Here is a 15,774-nt window from a genome sequence, read left to right as displayed (position 1 = left end):
GAGCGCGGGTGCAGCCTCCGTTTGTTGCCTGATCCACCTATCATACGTCTTTTTTGACTCGTTTTTCCAATTTATTGTGACACTTTGGGACAGTGGGGATTTCTGCAAGGGAAGCTCGGCTTCCCCTATAATGTCAAAAAATGAATGGTCAAATATGTACTATTGTGTTAACATTTTATTGACTAAAAATGCGTTAGAAAACGTTCATCTCAAAGACAAGTTATTTCAGAATCAGTTACATAGCAGGTCGGCTGACTCGATTTCCTTCTCATACATTCCCGTAGAGTCACAGTGCATTTCCCTGTTGAAGCCATAGACTGTTAGCCTGACTACGTCAGACTTCGTACTTCATTTAGCTTCTGTCTACGAAGCAAAGCGAAGTAGCAGAGTTTGGTATTACCAGGCTAATAGACTGTAAAAAAAATTCTAAATGAGTGTGGTCTCACATACCAACTTATTAACAAAAACTATTTTGGAACTGCTATTTAATAGCCTTACCTTATACCTCATACTCATCAGTAGGTGCATTTTCTTATATACAGTATATAGGTTAAATTCCAAAAAAAAAGGGTTGCAGCTTAATGTCCATGATAAAATGTGGATCCAATGGCCTAACCAGTTGAGAACCACTGCATTAGAGCACAGACAAAGTTATTATTACTTATCCATATAGCAATGTTTATTATGGAAATCTATTACAGTAATCAGTATTGTTACATAATTTAACAATGTTTATCCTCCAAAACAAAAAGTTTCCGGCAAAATACGTTAGATGTATTTCTTTAAAAAAAAAGCCTAAATTGAAAGATCAGGAAGATGGATATGAGAACAAAGAGGAGAGCAACAGAGAGGAGGATATAGATCAGAAGGAGACAAAAGAGAGCAACAGAGAGGAGTATAGAGATCAAAACAAAGATGGAGGAGAGCAACAGTGAGAAGGATAGAGATCAGGAGACAGAGGAGAGCAACAGTGAGGAAGATAGAGATGAGAAGGAGACAGAAGAGAGCAACAGAGAGGAAGATAGAGATCAAAACAAGATGGAGGAGAGCAACAGTGAGAAGGATAGAGATCAGGAGACAGAGGAGAGCAACAGTGAGGAAGATAGAGATGAGAAGGAGACAGAAGAGAGCAACAGAGAGGAAGATAGAGATCAAAACAAGATGGAGGAGAGCAACAGTGAGAAGGATAGAGATCAGGAGACAGAGGAGAGCAACAGAGAGGAAGATAGAGATGAGAAGGAGACAGAGGAGAGCAACAAAGAGTAGGATAGAGATCAAAACGAGATGGAGGAGAGCAACAGAGAGGAGGATAGAGATGAGAAGGAGACGGAAGAGAGCAACAGAGAGGAAGATAGAGATCAGGAGACAGAGGAGAGCAACAGAGAGGAAGATAGAGATCAAAACAAGATGGAGGAGAGCAACAGAGAGGAGGATAGAGATGAGAAGGAGACAGAGGAGGAGGACAGAGAGCAGAGGAACTTAGATGAGGATGACATCAGTGATGATGAGCAGGGCAGCGAGAACACTGAAGAAGGGACTCTACATCCCTTTGACCCTGTGAGAATAAAGAATAAAATAAATAAGGGCGAGAGACTCTCAGATGGAGATAAAACCTGTTTGCTCCAAAATAGATAGATACCACCAGAGCAGCATAGCTATCCCTATCGGACATTTGGCACAAAACAACTAAAATACAATGTCCAGTGGGAGAAAAAATATGAATGGCTTTGTTACTCACCATTTGAGGATTCAGCATATTGTGCTCATTGCCTCAGCTTTAATAAGTTAAAGGGCTCAAACTTTAGTTTGCTTACAAAGGGCTTCACTGACTGGAAGAATGCTGTGGGTGAAAAGAGAGGTATCATCCCAAGACACAGTTTAACATAAGGACACCGAAAATCCACAGAAAAGGCAGAAAACTTCCTTTCTGTTGTCCAAAAAAAAGAGAAAGGACATTAGTTAAATTATCAGCCAGAAGTATGAGGAAAAAGTCATTGCGAACCGTTACAGTCTTCTATCTATTATTGACATAATTGTGTGTCTTGGCCAGCGAAATGTAGCATTGCGAGGGAGCTGGGAGGGGGACAGTGAGAATGGAAACTTTAACCACTTCGTTAACTGGAAAGCACAATTTGATGTGGCCTTAAAGAAACCACAATGCAGACTGCACCCAAAAATGCTATATACCTTTCACCCGCAATTCAGAATGAGCTTATTGAATGTTGTGCAGAAGAAAATCAGAGGGACCCTAATCAATAGAATACAGGCAGCCAAGCACTTCACTGTATTAGCTGATGAGTCCATGGATATAAGTGGGACTGAACAGATGTCCATATGTGTCAGTTACGTCAATGAGGAGGAAGAAAACCTAGAGATAAAGGAGGATTTTCTCGGTTTCTGTCCCTTGCCCAAACAAGATGCGGCAACAATAACCTCAGCCATTCTCAATCAGCTGGGGTCTTCAAACAACTTTCCTAAGGGGTCAGGGTTATGATGGGGCCTCTACAATGAGTGGCAAAATGAGTGGGGTACAAAAGAGAGTCAAGGAACTGTACCCCAGGGCACTGTACACCCATTGTAGGAGCCATGCACTTAATTTGGTTGTGGTGCATGGTTGTTCTGATCTTCCTTTAGTGAGGAACACAATGTCCATCGTAGAAAAGATTGCAGTGTTCTTCTCAGCCACAGGGGTCAGAAAAGATGAGAGTAGAAGTGAAGGGCAACCAAAAACAGTAGGGATCCCACTGATGTCAGACACTAGATGGGGTAGCAGAGCAAACACACTGAGTGCTTTTGTGGAGAAGTTCACTGCTATACATTCTGTTTTGGAGACCATGGAGGCAGAAGTAACCACCTCTGGAAAGGCTGGCATAGTATTGGAACATTTGAGACCATCATTAATAGCCAACAAAGTGCTGGGTTATATGCTACCTCTAACCAAACAGCTGCAGTCTACCAACTTGGACATCATCACAGCATATGAGGAGGCAAGAAATGTACGGCAAGTCATAGCCAACCAAAGAAATGAGCAAGGATTCAGTCCATGTTTTCAAAAAGCCACAGCATTGGCCAACTCAGTTGATGTGGTCCCAACAAAGCTTAGACTATCAGTAAAACAGAATTACAGACCAAACATATCCACAGAGTCAGTGGAAGACCACTACCGGTTGAATCTCTTCTATCCCTTCATATATCACATAACTAGTGAGCTGGATGATGAGAGATTCTCTGAAAGTAATGAGCTTGCATTACTAGCAGCTTACCTGGTACCAAAATCTTTGAAGAAACTCACAGAAGAAAGAGAGCAAAGAATGGTAAAGTGGTACCATGAGGACCTACCTTACCCAAACACAGTAGAGTAGGAAATAGAATGCTGGGGGCACAAGTTTCACTCTGAAAATGGGGTGCTGCCTGCATCAGCATTGGAAACTCTGAAAACAACACAGATGGCCTTCTTCCCCAACATCCAGTGTATGCTGAAAATGTTTCTTACACTTCCTGTGACAACATGTGAATGTGAAAGGTCATTCTCTGCAATGCGAAGGCTCAAAACATGGCTCAGATCTTCTATGTCTAGTGAAAGGCTCACAGGACTGGCGTTGATGCATGTTCATCAAAAAGTTAAGCTGGACAAGGAGAGAGTCTTTAGATGGTGGGATGCCTCTGGCCACATGAGGATACAGCTAGCCTTCAATGGAAAGGTAATGCATGTTGTAAAGAGTATAGTCATCCAACATTCATTTGCATTTGCTTTTGCACTGATTATGAACTATCTGTCTGAAGTCTGAATCTGTCTTTTTTATTTTGTCATTTCAGTGAGCCAAGGATTGAAGAGTAGTACACACACACGCATACACACACACTACAGCAAATAGCCTGTAAATAGTTTGTAACATGTCTGTGAAATGTAAAACATTATATTGAAAAAAAAATCTTTCACAAGCATCTACATGTCTGTCTATTTTGAAGTTTAGGCTATATGTAGTGCATTTGTGGGTGTTATTATAGCACAGTTCTTAACACCTCACTCACCTCACTAATTTTCAAACCCTGGTTACAGCCTTGGTTGCAACCATCCCCTGTTGCAACATGTCCCTGGTCTCCCCTACAAGTCATAGCTCTCAGAAAATGATGAGTTTACAAGCACGTGAAGGCTTTTTAAAGTTCAAAATCCTTATGTAATTATGTAATAAACATGCTGTGAATACACCTCTTATCTTGCATGTCAAGCAGGTTCGGTTGAGCTTCTGTCTATGTTCGCTGATCAATGTTTATATGTGAATAAAAATTAAATCTGTTCATCATCTATAAAGTGATCAAGTCTCTTCAGAAAATTTGGACTAAATGTAAACCGCTCAATTCATATGGAATAAAAGCCTAAATTAAATACGTTCATCATAGTATTAGTAATCAAGTCTCTTTAGACAATTTGGACTAAATCGCTCAATCCTATTGATTAGTTTTACGACCTCTTAGTAAAATAATATTGCCCATGAGCGAGATTCAAGAGCAAGAGCAATGTATGAGTTTTGCCAATATTTATAGGTTCAGATCAGATCAGGAAATGTTAATCATTTCAAAAATATATTTTCTAAGAATCAGCTGGCCTCTTGGTAGGCTATTACATTCTGTAAGTGTAGTTAAACATTGTGGTTTTAACACTATAGAAACAGAATGAGCCAAATAAGCCTTTTCAACATATCTGGACTTTATGCTAATACTCTCTGTAAAAACCACAAGCTCATGCAGCATTTGATATTAGATTCGATAACAGACATTGACGAGAAATATGTCTCAACTTTTAGAGAAGTAACAGCATGACGTACTTTTTCAGAGCAGAGATTAACCAAGGTCTGGTTTTAATAGAATATACTATGTAGCCTATATAAGTTATGAGTATATGATATTAAAAGATATAATAGACAAAAAGATATTACAAAGAATTCAAGAAGATAATAGACAAAGAATTCATAAATTGAATACAAGAACAATGATTTGAACGGATTAATCATAGAAATAACCATAAAGAATTTCATAATATCATAAGAAATAATTTTCTTCATCATTACATAACAAATGCTTTTCATTTCAATCCAGCAGTTAAAAATAATTCTTCGGTATATTGATTTTAAATCTTAGAGGAGATTTAAAACTACTCCACGAATGCAGCAAAATTATATAAATGTGCCACTAAGGACTGCAAGAAGACTTAAGCCCGCCCACCGCGATATAAATGACAGGTTGACAGCCTATCAGAACAGAGATTAGAGAAGGAGCTCCTGCAACGGCGTGAATTCTGAACGCGAGCTCGGGCTGTCGGAGGTACATTTTAATCCTTCTTTCTACTGAAACTGTCAAGCAACATTAACTGTTCAAGCAAGATATAAGTCGAGAAATATTTCTATGTATCTTAGCATTACATTATAAATACGTTTAGTCAGCACTCTGCACAATGGTAGTAAGGACGCTTGTTGTTGAGGTCAGAATCAGTGTTGTTACTGCATTCGCCGTTTTGATGCACTGACGTCACCGCGCGATTTTGCGTTTTTGTAATCTCGTGCGCTGCGCGTGCTGATACCAAAGCGCGCTTGCGCTGTCAAAGGCTTTTTTAATACGGGTTAGAAAGCGCAGGAAATCAAAAACGCCTCCTTTATTCACACAGCATTTGTTTACACAACAGTCATCGTTTTAATGAATTTTTACTTCCATTGAGAGGGCATGTGTCCCCATGCAATGTGCAGAAAGCACTTATGTTATTTTTATCCGGAGTTTGTCATTCTTGCAAGAGATGTTCCCTTGACCCCTGCATCATGTTTCAAATTCATATTGCTGATTAAGTCTATGGCCACTCAAGAAACCCTTTGGCATTTAGACTGCATGAGGTCTGTAGAAAGTGTAAAATTTTCATGAAAGCGTCCTCTGTTTTGTCTGATTGTGAAAGTCTAAATAGTGTTGAGTCTTTGTTTTTTCTCAGATGTATTTGCTGGTCCACTTCACAGCAAGCTGCTTGCATAGAGACTAAAGTAAACTGACTCTGAGATGTTTTCCAGGCACAGCAGTGAATGCCGGCTGAAGAGGCCGCCTGTCGCCCATGCAACTTTAAGGAACCTGGACAGGAGCTGAAAATCTTCATCACCCCTTAGTAATCGGATGAAATCATTTAGAGCTTTGGATCAGTTTTTGAGAGTTCGTGAAATTTCATCAGGAGAAAACTGGTTAACAGAACTGAAGGCTTTTGTCTAGTGCTATAAGAACTTTTTTTTGGCTGTAATCTTGCAGCATTGTTTCTGAGTTTTCTTTTATTGTAAATTTTTTGCTTGTATTAATTCACAATCTCACAACCGCAATCATGGGAGCAGCAGATTATGGATATTACCGCATTGTTATATTTATCTCAATGTTTGTGGGCTACATGCTATATTACTTCAACCGAAAGACTTTCTCCTTTCTAATGCCATCAGTGATGGAGGAGATTGATCTGGATAAAGAAGATCTTGGTAAGTGTGTTGTGTGTAACCGTTCTAAAGTTTGGGATCAGTAAGTTGTTTTTTTGTTTTATATATAAAGAAATTCATGCTTTTTCAGCAAGGTTGTGTTGATTTGATCAAAAGTGACAGTAAAGACATTTACTGTTTTTAATAAATGCTTTTCTTTTGAACTTTATATTCATCAAAGAATCCTGAACAAAATGCATCGCAGCGTCCACAAAAATTTTAAGCATTAACTGTTTTCAACATTGATAATAGTAATGTTTCTTGAGCAGCAAATCAGCATGATTTCTGAAGGATCATGTAACACTGAAGACTGGAGTAATGATGCTGAAAATTCAGCTTTACCATCACAAGAATATATTTTTTTACTGTATTTTTGCTCAAAGAGACTGATCAAAAACATTAAGAAATCTTACAGACCGCAAACTGTATGTATGTGTGTGTGTGTATATATATATATATATATATATATATATATATATATATATATATATATATATATATATATATATATATATATATATATATATATTACACAGAGGGTCCCTGCCCTGTCTTTCTATTCACTCCTTGCCTTGGAAAAAAACATTGAAGACCCCTGTTGTATTGCAATGCAGTATTTCATGGCTTATTAAGAAATCCATGCCAAGGCCACAAAACACCCAGAGTAGGTTCTTTCACTTGTGTCTTTTCCTGTTCCCTGTGATGCAGGGCTGATCACCAGCAGTCAGACTCTGGCCTACGCCATCAGTAAGTTTATCAGCGGAGTGCTTTCTGACCGGTTCAGCGCTCGCTGGCTCTTCGCCACCGGGCTCTTCATTGTAGGCACCATAAACATCGCCTTTTCCTGGTCATCCACTGTCATGGCGTTTACCGTGCTTTGGTTCGTGAACGGGTTCGGTCAGGGTTTTGGCTGGCCACCATGTGGAAAGGTGCTTCGGAAGGTAAGACTGACCCTTTGCCTTTAAAATCTGTAAGTATATGCACCTGTCTTCCAGTGTTGGCAGTGTGACGGGAATAGCTGGGAATTCCATCTGCTGACCTCACACTAATGAATGCCACTAGATGTATTCGAGATGCAACAGCTGATCCTTGTGGAGTCAAGCTGCGAGAGTTACGATACACTTAAATCTAATTTAAGCAACCAACAGCAGTTAACTTTGCCAAACCTTGTTGGTCTACGGTAAAATAAAAAATATTGAATATGACATACATTTCAGTGGGTGTTCAAATGCTTTATAGTCATTAACTGGCATTGCTTTGGATTTAGGTTTATTTTAAAGAACTTAATCTTATTTAATTGCTTTTCAGATTCTAAATATTGTTTACCTAGGATAGATATGCTAATGATGATAAAGCGTAGTATGATATCATCATTAGCATATCTAGTCTTTTTAGATAAAAGAAACCTTATTATTGTTGTCTTTTTATTTGTATATTTATTTGTTTACTTCAGGAACATCCCAAAAAGAGGTTTTATTCATTTTTTATCTAGCATTGGGCAGATGGAATGGCACGAATGGCATAGAAACAAGTTACATGAAATAAATCCTAGTATAAGAAGGTTTTTTAATAATTTCAAGTAAAGGTATGATCAAATTGTTTTTACTCGAGATTTACACATGGTTGTTTATTGAAAGGTGAAGAACAAGCATCATGCCTTGCTTGTAAAACTCCAATAACTGTTAAACATTTTATTGGTGTCAACTGTTTTTAATGTAATTTCATTCAGAGAAATCATGTGTAACTGGTGTATTTAAAAATGTACCACGTGAATTTATCTTTGAATTTTTATCTTGTGTCTTATGTCTTTAGCTAGTTGTTAATTGTATGGCTTTTATTATTCACTTGCCATGATCCTGCCATAAAATAATTAATATATACATTATCCAACATTGCTTAGCAATTTTGACCTCAACATGTAGCTAAGCTGACCATACTATGGAGCCCCTAAAGGGACATGGTAATGGAAAAACAAGAGGTCTGGAAAACAATTATGAACACAAAGAAGTTTCTCAGGGAATGCTATTTGCGAGCGGACGCAAAAGTTTTTTTTTCTTCCCATATCTTATATTTTTTTCCACCACCATGTCTCTTTATGGGCTGCGTACTACTTAAATGTTAAATAAACTAGAAGCCTTTTCTAGAAAATAGCTTAAAACCTGTATTGACATTGTGTTAATTAGTTTCCATGAAATCATTTTTTTAATGGCCTCGTTCCGGCTTTTTCCAGTGGTTTGAACCGTCTCAGTTTGGCACATGGTGGGCCATCCTGTGCTGCAGTATGAACCTGGCAGGTAGTCTGGGACCCATCATCACTACAGTGCTGGTTCAGTACTATAACTGGAGAATCATCATGTCCATGTCTGGGGTGATTTGCATGGCCGTCGCTGTCGTTTGCCTTCTGACGGTGAAGAACGAACCCAGTGATGTGGGGCTGCCCAACATTGAGCATGGAGCTAAAAAGGGCAAAGGGAAGAAGGGAGGTAAGATAATACCTTAATTGTTTTTATGTTTATGCTGTTTACAATATGTTTGTTTGTTATTGGCTACTGCTCCTGTCAATCCACTCGGTCTCCGCCGTTGTTCCAGGCCCTAATGAGGAAAGCAGTCTAAAAGAGTTCCTGTTGTCTCCTTACCTTTGGGTGCTGTCTGCGGGATACCTGGTTGTGTTTGGGGTAAAGATCGCCTGTACTGACTGGGGTCAGCTCTTCCTCATGCAGGAAAAAGGCCAGTCTGCCATGATGGGTGAGTGTGGTACTTTATAGCTGTTTATCCCGAAGCTTTCTGTGTTGTTTATGGTCCGTCTGAGGATGCTAAGGTGTTTGTTTTCTACAGGCAGCTCATACATGAGCGCGCTGGAAGTTGGAGGGTTTTTTGGCAGCATTGGAGCTGGTTATCTGTCAGACAGGGCTGTTGCTCGGGTGGGTTCGGTTTACAGTATAATCCATTAATTTGGAATGCACAATATTTCAGATTATATCTAATAAAATCTCTTACTAGATTGATAATATTGGCCATTATATTCATATTTAGAAATAAAATAATAAAAATAATAATAAATATAAAGTGAATTAAAATAATGGCCTTAATAATAATAATAATATTTGTTGCAATAGATTGATCATTTTTGCCATTATATTAATAATTAAAGTAATAGCTATAGATTTAAAATGAATTAAAATAATGGCCTATCGCCCTTTTTTTGCTACATTGTTGCATTCCTAATTTTTTTTTAATTAATTTGTAAGTTATGAATGGAGATCATTTCATCTGTTAAACAGTGACTTCCTATTTTACAGCAAGGGCTGGGTATCTATGGTAATCCTCGCCATGGGCTACTCCTGATGATGATGGCAGGCATGGCTGTGTCCATGTACCTTTTCCGGGTTACCATCACACCAGAGACCCCAGAGGTGATTTTTTTTTTTTTTTTTTTTTTTTTTTATCTAAAAATTATTCAAAGTGCTTCAATAGCTGTTTCCATCCACCAATTTTTACACAAATTTTGCAATATTTCAGAAAAAAACACATGGGATGGAAACGTTGCTTTATATGAAAAGGTTTTATGTGAAAAGAGATTCCATTTTTCCCCAAAAAATAAATGTGCAACTTTGGATGGAAACATAGCTAATTTGTGCTTTCTTGTGTTAGTTAAATGGTTATGTGTGCTTCCTCAGGAAGCACCGCTATGGGTTTTGGCACTCCATCCAGTTTCAGTCCTCACTGGTGTCTCAGAGAAAGAGGTATTGAGCTCTAATAATTCACTAGAATGAGATAATTAGCCATCTTTATTGTTTTAGTTTTTCACTTTAATGTTGTCTAATACAACATGTTTTAATCTCTTTCTATTCTGCAGCTTTGGATTTTGATTCTTGGCGCTGCATTTGGATTTTCCTCATACGGTCCAATTGCCTTGTTTGGGGTTATTGCGAGTGAGAGTGCCCCCTCCAATTTCTGTGGGACATCGCATGCCATTGTAGCTCTGATGGCAAATGGTAAATCTGCACAAAATGTTTCATGACAAAATGCATGAAGATAAAATGCTCTATATAACCATATATTTCCTTTTTTTTTCTTTCAGTTGGTGCATTCATTGCTGGCCTGCCATTCAGCACCATTGCTAAACGCTACAGCTGGGACACAGCATTTTGGGTAGCAGAAGTCTCCTGTGCTATAACAACAGTTTGTTTCTTCTTTGTGCGTAACATGCGCACAAAAATGGGCCACGTGCCTAAAAAGATGGACTAATCCTCTTATTAAAATGATCCAATCAGAGAGCCCTGCAAATGTGACAGCACTCGATTGGGACATCTGGGCCTGGTTTCACAGACAGGGCTTAGATTAAGCCAAGGTTAAGCTTTAGTTCAATTAGGGCATTTAAAGGTGCAGTATGTGAGATTGACAGATAGTGGTTGAAATAGGTACTGCAGTCCAAATTAAAAATATTGGAGAGAGTTGTTTCCCCCGTCCTCTCCTGCTCAGACTCGACGCTCACGCGGGTTGCCAGATTGAGGACACACAACAGGAATGAGTGCAATTGACAATGGAATGCGAGGAGACGTACACACTGTATGGTGATGAGTTGATTTATTGGTTTATGATGAGTTTATATCATGTTTTATTATGCTTCCATTCATAAGAGATTTTTAGATGGGTGCGGAGACATTTTAGGTTGGGTAGAATCTGCGATCTCTGACCCAGTTTGTTCGCTGGCTCCCATGGCTGCAATATGCTGTGTTTTCCGTCAACTGGCAACCTGTAGTGGTGAAATAATATTGAGTAAATTGTCAATGTGTTGTATCACACTGACACAGAACACACATTTCAAAGTAAAATAACTGGCTGTAGAAGTGTTTTTCAGAGAAACGAGTATGTGAACTCAGCATGTTTCCTAAATATCTGCAAACATATAATATTTTTATGATTTAGTACAGTCAAAACACTTTCATACAGCACCTTTAAGTATATTTTATAAACGTGCCTTAGAAAAAAACATTACTGGTGTGCATCTTGAGACAAAACAATGGCACTGACATATTTTTAAGATGCGTCAGTGCAGGTTGCTTCCAGTTAAAACAGCTTAAACATGCATTTTAGTCTGGGACTAGACTTAAGCCTTGTCTGTGAAACCGTGGGCTGGTCTTAAAGTTCACACTTAAAGATCACTTAAAGTTAGTTCACACAAAAGTGAAAATTCTGTCATTATAAATGAAACACAAATGAAGATATCGTAAAATAAATCCATATGATTGGAGAGGTTTTATCCATGTATTTTGAAGAGACACGATATCTTTATAATGTTGACAGATCTAATTTAGGTTTTTATGAAAGAAAGTTTTATAGGTTTGAAATGACATGAGGGTGAGTAATTGATGACAGAATTTTCATTTTTTTGTGAACTAACCCTTTAAGGAACTGTTTTTAGGGTTTTAATGCCAGTGTTACTGCTGCACTTTTAAAAAATGTATATTTTTAAATTGCATTTAGATAACCTAAGAAGATAATCAGTATCACATTGTTTTTTTTGTTTTTTTTCATGAGCTTATTCGGCAGCAATATCACAACATTCACACACACTTTAGAGATGAAGTGGTTTCACTGTACATCTTTCAGAAGAACAGAACTTCACATGAATGTTGTTTGACTTGTTACTTTCTATGTATGCTTGTTCAATTGTTGAGTAACAGCTTCAGGTACGGAGAATTGAGGATCATCTCTCTCCAGTGTACACATATTTTTAATAGACACACATTGTTCTTTTGCACATTTGTACTTTGTACATAACCTCCAGTATTAAAGCAGGAATTTCATTTTTGAAATACAGGGGTTGGACAATGAAACTGAAACACTGGTCAATATAGTGTTGGTGGTTTTACGCCTATGCGCAGCCTGATGGCCAATCTTCACTGATTTTACATTCAGTATAAGCAGAGTGTGAAGGTTGAATTAGCAGAGCAATAGCACATCTGAACATAAAATATTGCAATCCACACAACATAATGGGAGACATATCATAGTTCAAAAGAGGATAAATTGTTGGTGCGCGTCTCACTGGCACATCTGTGACCAGGACAGCAAGTCTTTGTGGTGCATCGAGAGCTATCCAGGGTAATATCGGCATACCACCATGTAGGACGAACCACATCCAACAGGTGTAACTGTCGACACAAAAGGAAGCTGTCTGAAAGGGATGTCCAGGTACTAACCTGGATTGTATCCAAAAAACCCCGCAATATTCAATATTCACAGTCGGGCTGCTATAGCCAGCATTTTGGTCACTCGTGCCAAAGCCAAATGTTTAATTGGTGCCAACAGTGCAAATCTTGGGCGGTGGACAATGTGAAACATGTTGTTCTCTGAAGAGTTCACCTTCACTGTCTTTCCCACAACCATGGGAGTTACTGTGTGGAGAAGCTCCAAAGATGCTTAACACCCGGATTGTTGCCCAGAGTGAAACACGGGTGGATCAGTGATGGTTTGGGCTGCAATATCTTGGCATTCCATATCACTGCCAAAGACTACTGAACCAATCTGGAGACCATGTGCACCTAATGGTTCAAACATGTACCCTGAAGGGGGTGCAGTGTATCAGCATGATAATGCACCAATACACACAGCAAGACTTGTGAAAGTATGGTTTGATGAAATGAAAGTTTAGTTGAACATCTCCCATGGCCTACACATACTTTTGAGTCACTTTAGGGTATTTTGGAGGAGCATGTCAGAAAACTTTTTTTTCCACCATAGTGACCTATATGTAGTATAGTTACACCATACTAATAAATTATTGTGGGCTAAAACCAGGTGTTTCAGTTTCATTGTCCAACCCCTGTATGTACCCAATTCTTACTAATTTCATGCAGCCAGCAGGATCCTTTATGATGGATAAAGATGTAAAAATGTAGGATGTTTATTGTACAATTTCTGCTTATATGTCCACAGGATCATTTTAAACACTGGACTTGATAACTTTTTTCATTTCGTGTTTTTATTGTTTATAAGTTCTTAAGTAGTTTTTCATATTTATATTATTTTTTCAAATGACTATGGTGTTAAAACAATGCAGTCTAGCAGCACTTCTTTACAACTTCCAGTTCAGTCATTCAGTGCTTAAATCGAAAATGTGAATAGACTAACAATTCTCTGTAAACGAGTTTGATTAGACGTTCTCTGTTTTTCATGCAGCTCCCATGAGCAGGACAAACCAGCACATTGAGTAGGTTACAACATTAATAGCCTACAACCCTGGCACTTACCATACAAAGGACATAAATATTCCTTTCTCTGAAACTTTCTAGTGACACTGTTAAAGGGGCGTAGAATGTACAATAAATGGTCAGAATTTGGTTTGATTTTGTCAGATTTTGCAACATAAACTAAACTACCCAGAATTTGTTTTTTGTTTTTAGAAAAATGTATAGCCTACATATATTTAAGGTTTATGAAATTGAAAATAGCTCATATATATATTTATATATGCCGAGCGAACACTCGCTCCAGTCCTGCAGGTGACGAGCGCGAGCCACTGAGCGCAGAGAAAGCACGCGCTTCACCAGTCGAAGTGCACGCGGACAAAGCGGACGTGCGCGTGCGCTACTTCCTTTCTCTTCCGCAGCTCGCAACGCCTCAGCATGGTGAGTGCTCGAGCGACTCCATAATGTTAGAAAATATCACTTTTTACCCACTTCTCACGTGAAATAGCCGTAATATAACCACCGTGTCCTACTTTTTAAAGCATAATGAATACTATAATGCAGAATAAGCGGGTCATTTAAGCGTTTGTGTATGGTTATTTTGTATGAAATGTTGCCGCAACGTGCGCGAGGCCCGAGCACACGCGCACAGCATTACCACATTGGCTTATTATATATGTCGATGTAATTAATAAAATACGTATTTATTTGTGCATGTGATTTCAATGATTTTTCTGTAATTGCCCAGCCGCCCAAGGATAGCAAGCAGAAGAAGGATGCGGGCAAGTCCAAAAAGGACAAGGATCCCGTCAACAAATCCGGAGGCAAAGCGAAGAAGAAGGTAATAATACTTGAACACTATTCACCCCACTTAAAAGACCTGTCAGTAACGAGTAATTAACTGATTTTATGGTGTAAATGCGTGTATGAATTTATATTTTTTTTCCTTAAATTTGGTCTTGAGTAGAAGTGGTCCAAAGGAAAGGTGAGGGACAAGCTGAACAACCTGGTCCTCTTCGACAAGGCCACATATGACAAACTGTACAAAGAAGTCCCCAACTACAAGCTGATCACCCCCGCTGTGGTTTCTGAGAGACTGAAGATCAGGGGCTCGCTGGCCAGGGCTGCCCTTCAGGAGCTGCTCGGCAAAGGTGAAGATCGGACGCTCCAACAATTGATATGATTGATGCATGTGGTTAATGTACATCACACATCTATGGAAGCGCATTTCCACAGCATAAGAAAAAATTATGAGTCTAAATTGACATACTAAGTTATAATTATGAGAATAAATGTTGATAAAGAACAGGTCATAATTTTAATGAATCGTAATGTCAAGTCATACTAAGTCATAGTTGTGAGTGGCAAACTAAGCTGAATTTATTATATTAAAAAGTCAAAATTGTGACTACGTCATTATCACTGTCATAATTTTGCTTTGTCATAATTATGACTAAGTTAGAATTTTGACTTTTTAATGTCATAAATATGATTCATAATTTTGACTTTTTCTTGTGTGGCAGAAATGGTTCCCAACTGTTTTGTCAGTCGAATCCCTTGTTGGTTCATATTTCAGTAATTTAATGACATGTTAATTGCTAGTATTAATTAAAAATTAACTAGATGTAAGAGACTTAAATATATTGATGTTTCAATTGTACTGTGAAAAAATTGCTTTACAATATTTTTTTTTACACTACAAGTTACAATATTAATGTATGTCTTAAATTCTTAAGGGTTCAAACCCTCAGCCGTTGATTTTTAGCTGAATACTGGTGTTTTGCTGTAGATTCAGGAATGTTGGAAATTATGCAAATGTGTAAAAGCGAACAGTGCACGTTGCGTTCGCAAATGCACATTTACCTTGGTACATACAGAGATGGATTGTGTGTTATGAATCCATGATGGAGTGATGTTTGGCTTTTGTTGTTGTCAGGTCTTATCAAGCTGGTGTCCAAGCACAGGGCTCAGGTGATCTACACCAGAAACACCAAGGGCACAGATGAGGTAGTTCCGGAGAAGGAGGCATAACATGGTGATTATTTAACTAAATTGTTCATTTTTCATATTTGATGTCTTTCAATGTT

General features: G+C 38.3%; 2 protein-coding genes across 3 annotated transcripts in view; both read left to right on the top strand.

Annotated features, from left to right (window-relative positions):
- Nucleotides 1-5,258: 5,258 nt before the first annotated feature.
- slc37a4b (solute carrier family 37 member 4b) lies at nt 5,259-12,313 on the top strand. The gene is made up of 10 exons (XM_084104384.1): nt 5,259-5,322; nt 6,051-6,497; nt 7,203-7,435; nt 8,725-8,977; nt 9,084-9,239; nt 9,330-9,415; nt 9,794-9,907; nt 10,172-10,237; nt 10,351-10,489; nt 10,576-12,313. Exons 2-10 carry the CDS (start codon nt 6,350-6,352, stop codon nt 10,740-10,742), a joined length of 1,362 nt encoding a protein of 453 aa, XP_083960510.1. The 5' UTR covers nt 5,259-5,322; nt 6,051-6,349; the 3' UTR covers nt 10,743-12,313.
- A 1,366-nt stretch (nt 12,314-13,679) lies between these two features.
- Nucleotides 13,680-15,774, top strand: part of rps25 (ribosomal protein S25) — a 160,749-nt gene continuing 158,654 nt past the window's right edge. The window contains exons 1-4 of one of the 2 annotated variants that reach the window (XM_084104385.1): nt 13,680-14,128; nt 14,436-14,528; nt 14,655-14,838; nt 15,624-15,722. In XM_084104385.1, coding sequence (XP_083960511.1) covers nt 14,126-14,128; nt 14,436-14,528; nt 14,655-14,838; nt 15,624-15,718 — 375 coding nt within the window. In that variant the 5' untranslated portion in view covers nt 13,680-14,125 and the 3' untranslated portion in view covers nt 15,719-15,722. The remainder of the gene's footprint in view (nt 14,129-14,435; nt 14,529-14,654; nt 14,839-15,623; nt 15,723-15,774) is intronic. The other variant, XM_084104386.1, reaches the window with a different exon arrangement.

The sequence above is a fragment of the Abramis brama genome (assembly GCF_963993115.1).
Source record: "Abramis brama genome assembly, chromosome: 25".
NCBI lineage: Eukaryota > Metazoa > Chordata > Actinopteri > Cypriniformes > Leuciscidae > Abramis > Abramis brama.
This window is presented reverse-complemented; position numbering and strand designations above follow the sequence as displayed.

Excerpts from the sequence above, each read along its gene's own strand:
- slc37a4b (XM_084104384.1), top strand. The coding sequence starts at position 6,350 with ATGGGAGCAGCAGATTATGGATATTACCGCATTGTTATATTTATCTCA. Across the intron at positions 8,978-9,083 it reads GGGCAAAGGGAAGAAGGGAG|GCCCTAATGAGGAAAGCAGT; the intron begins GTAAGATAATAC and ends CCGTTGTTCCAG. Across the intron at positions 10,490-10,575 it reads TGTAGCTCTGATGGCAAATG|TTGGTGCATTCATTGCTGGC; the intron begins GTAAATCTGCAC and ends TTTTTCTTTCAG.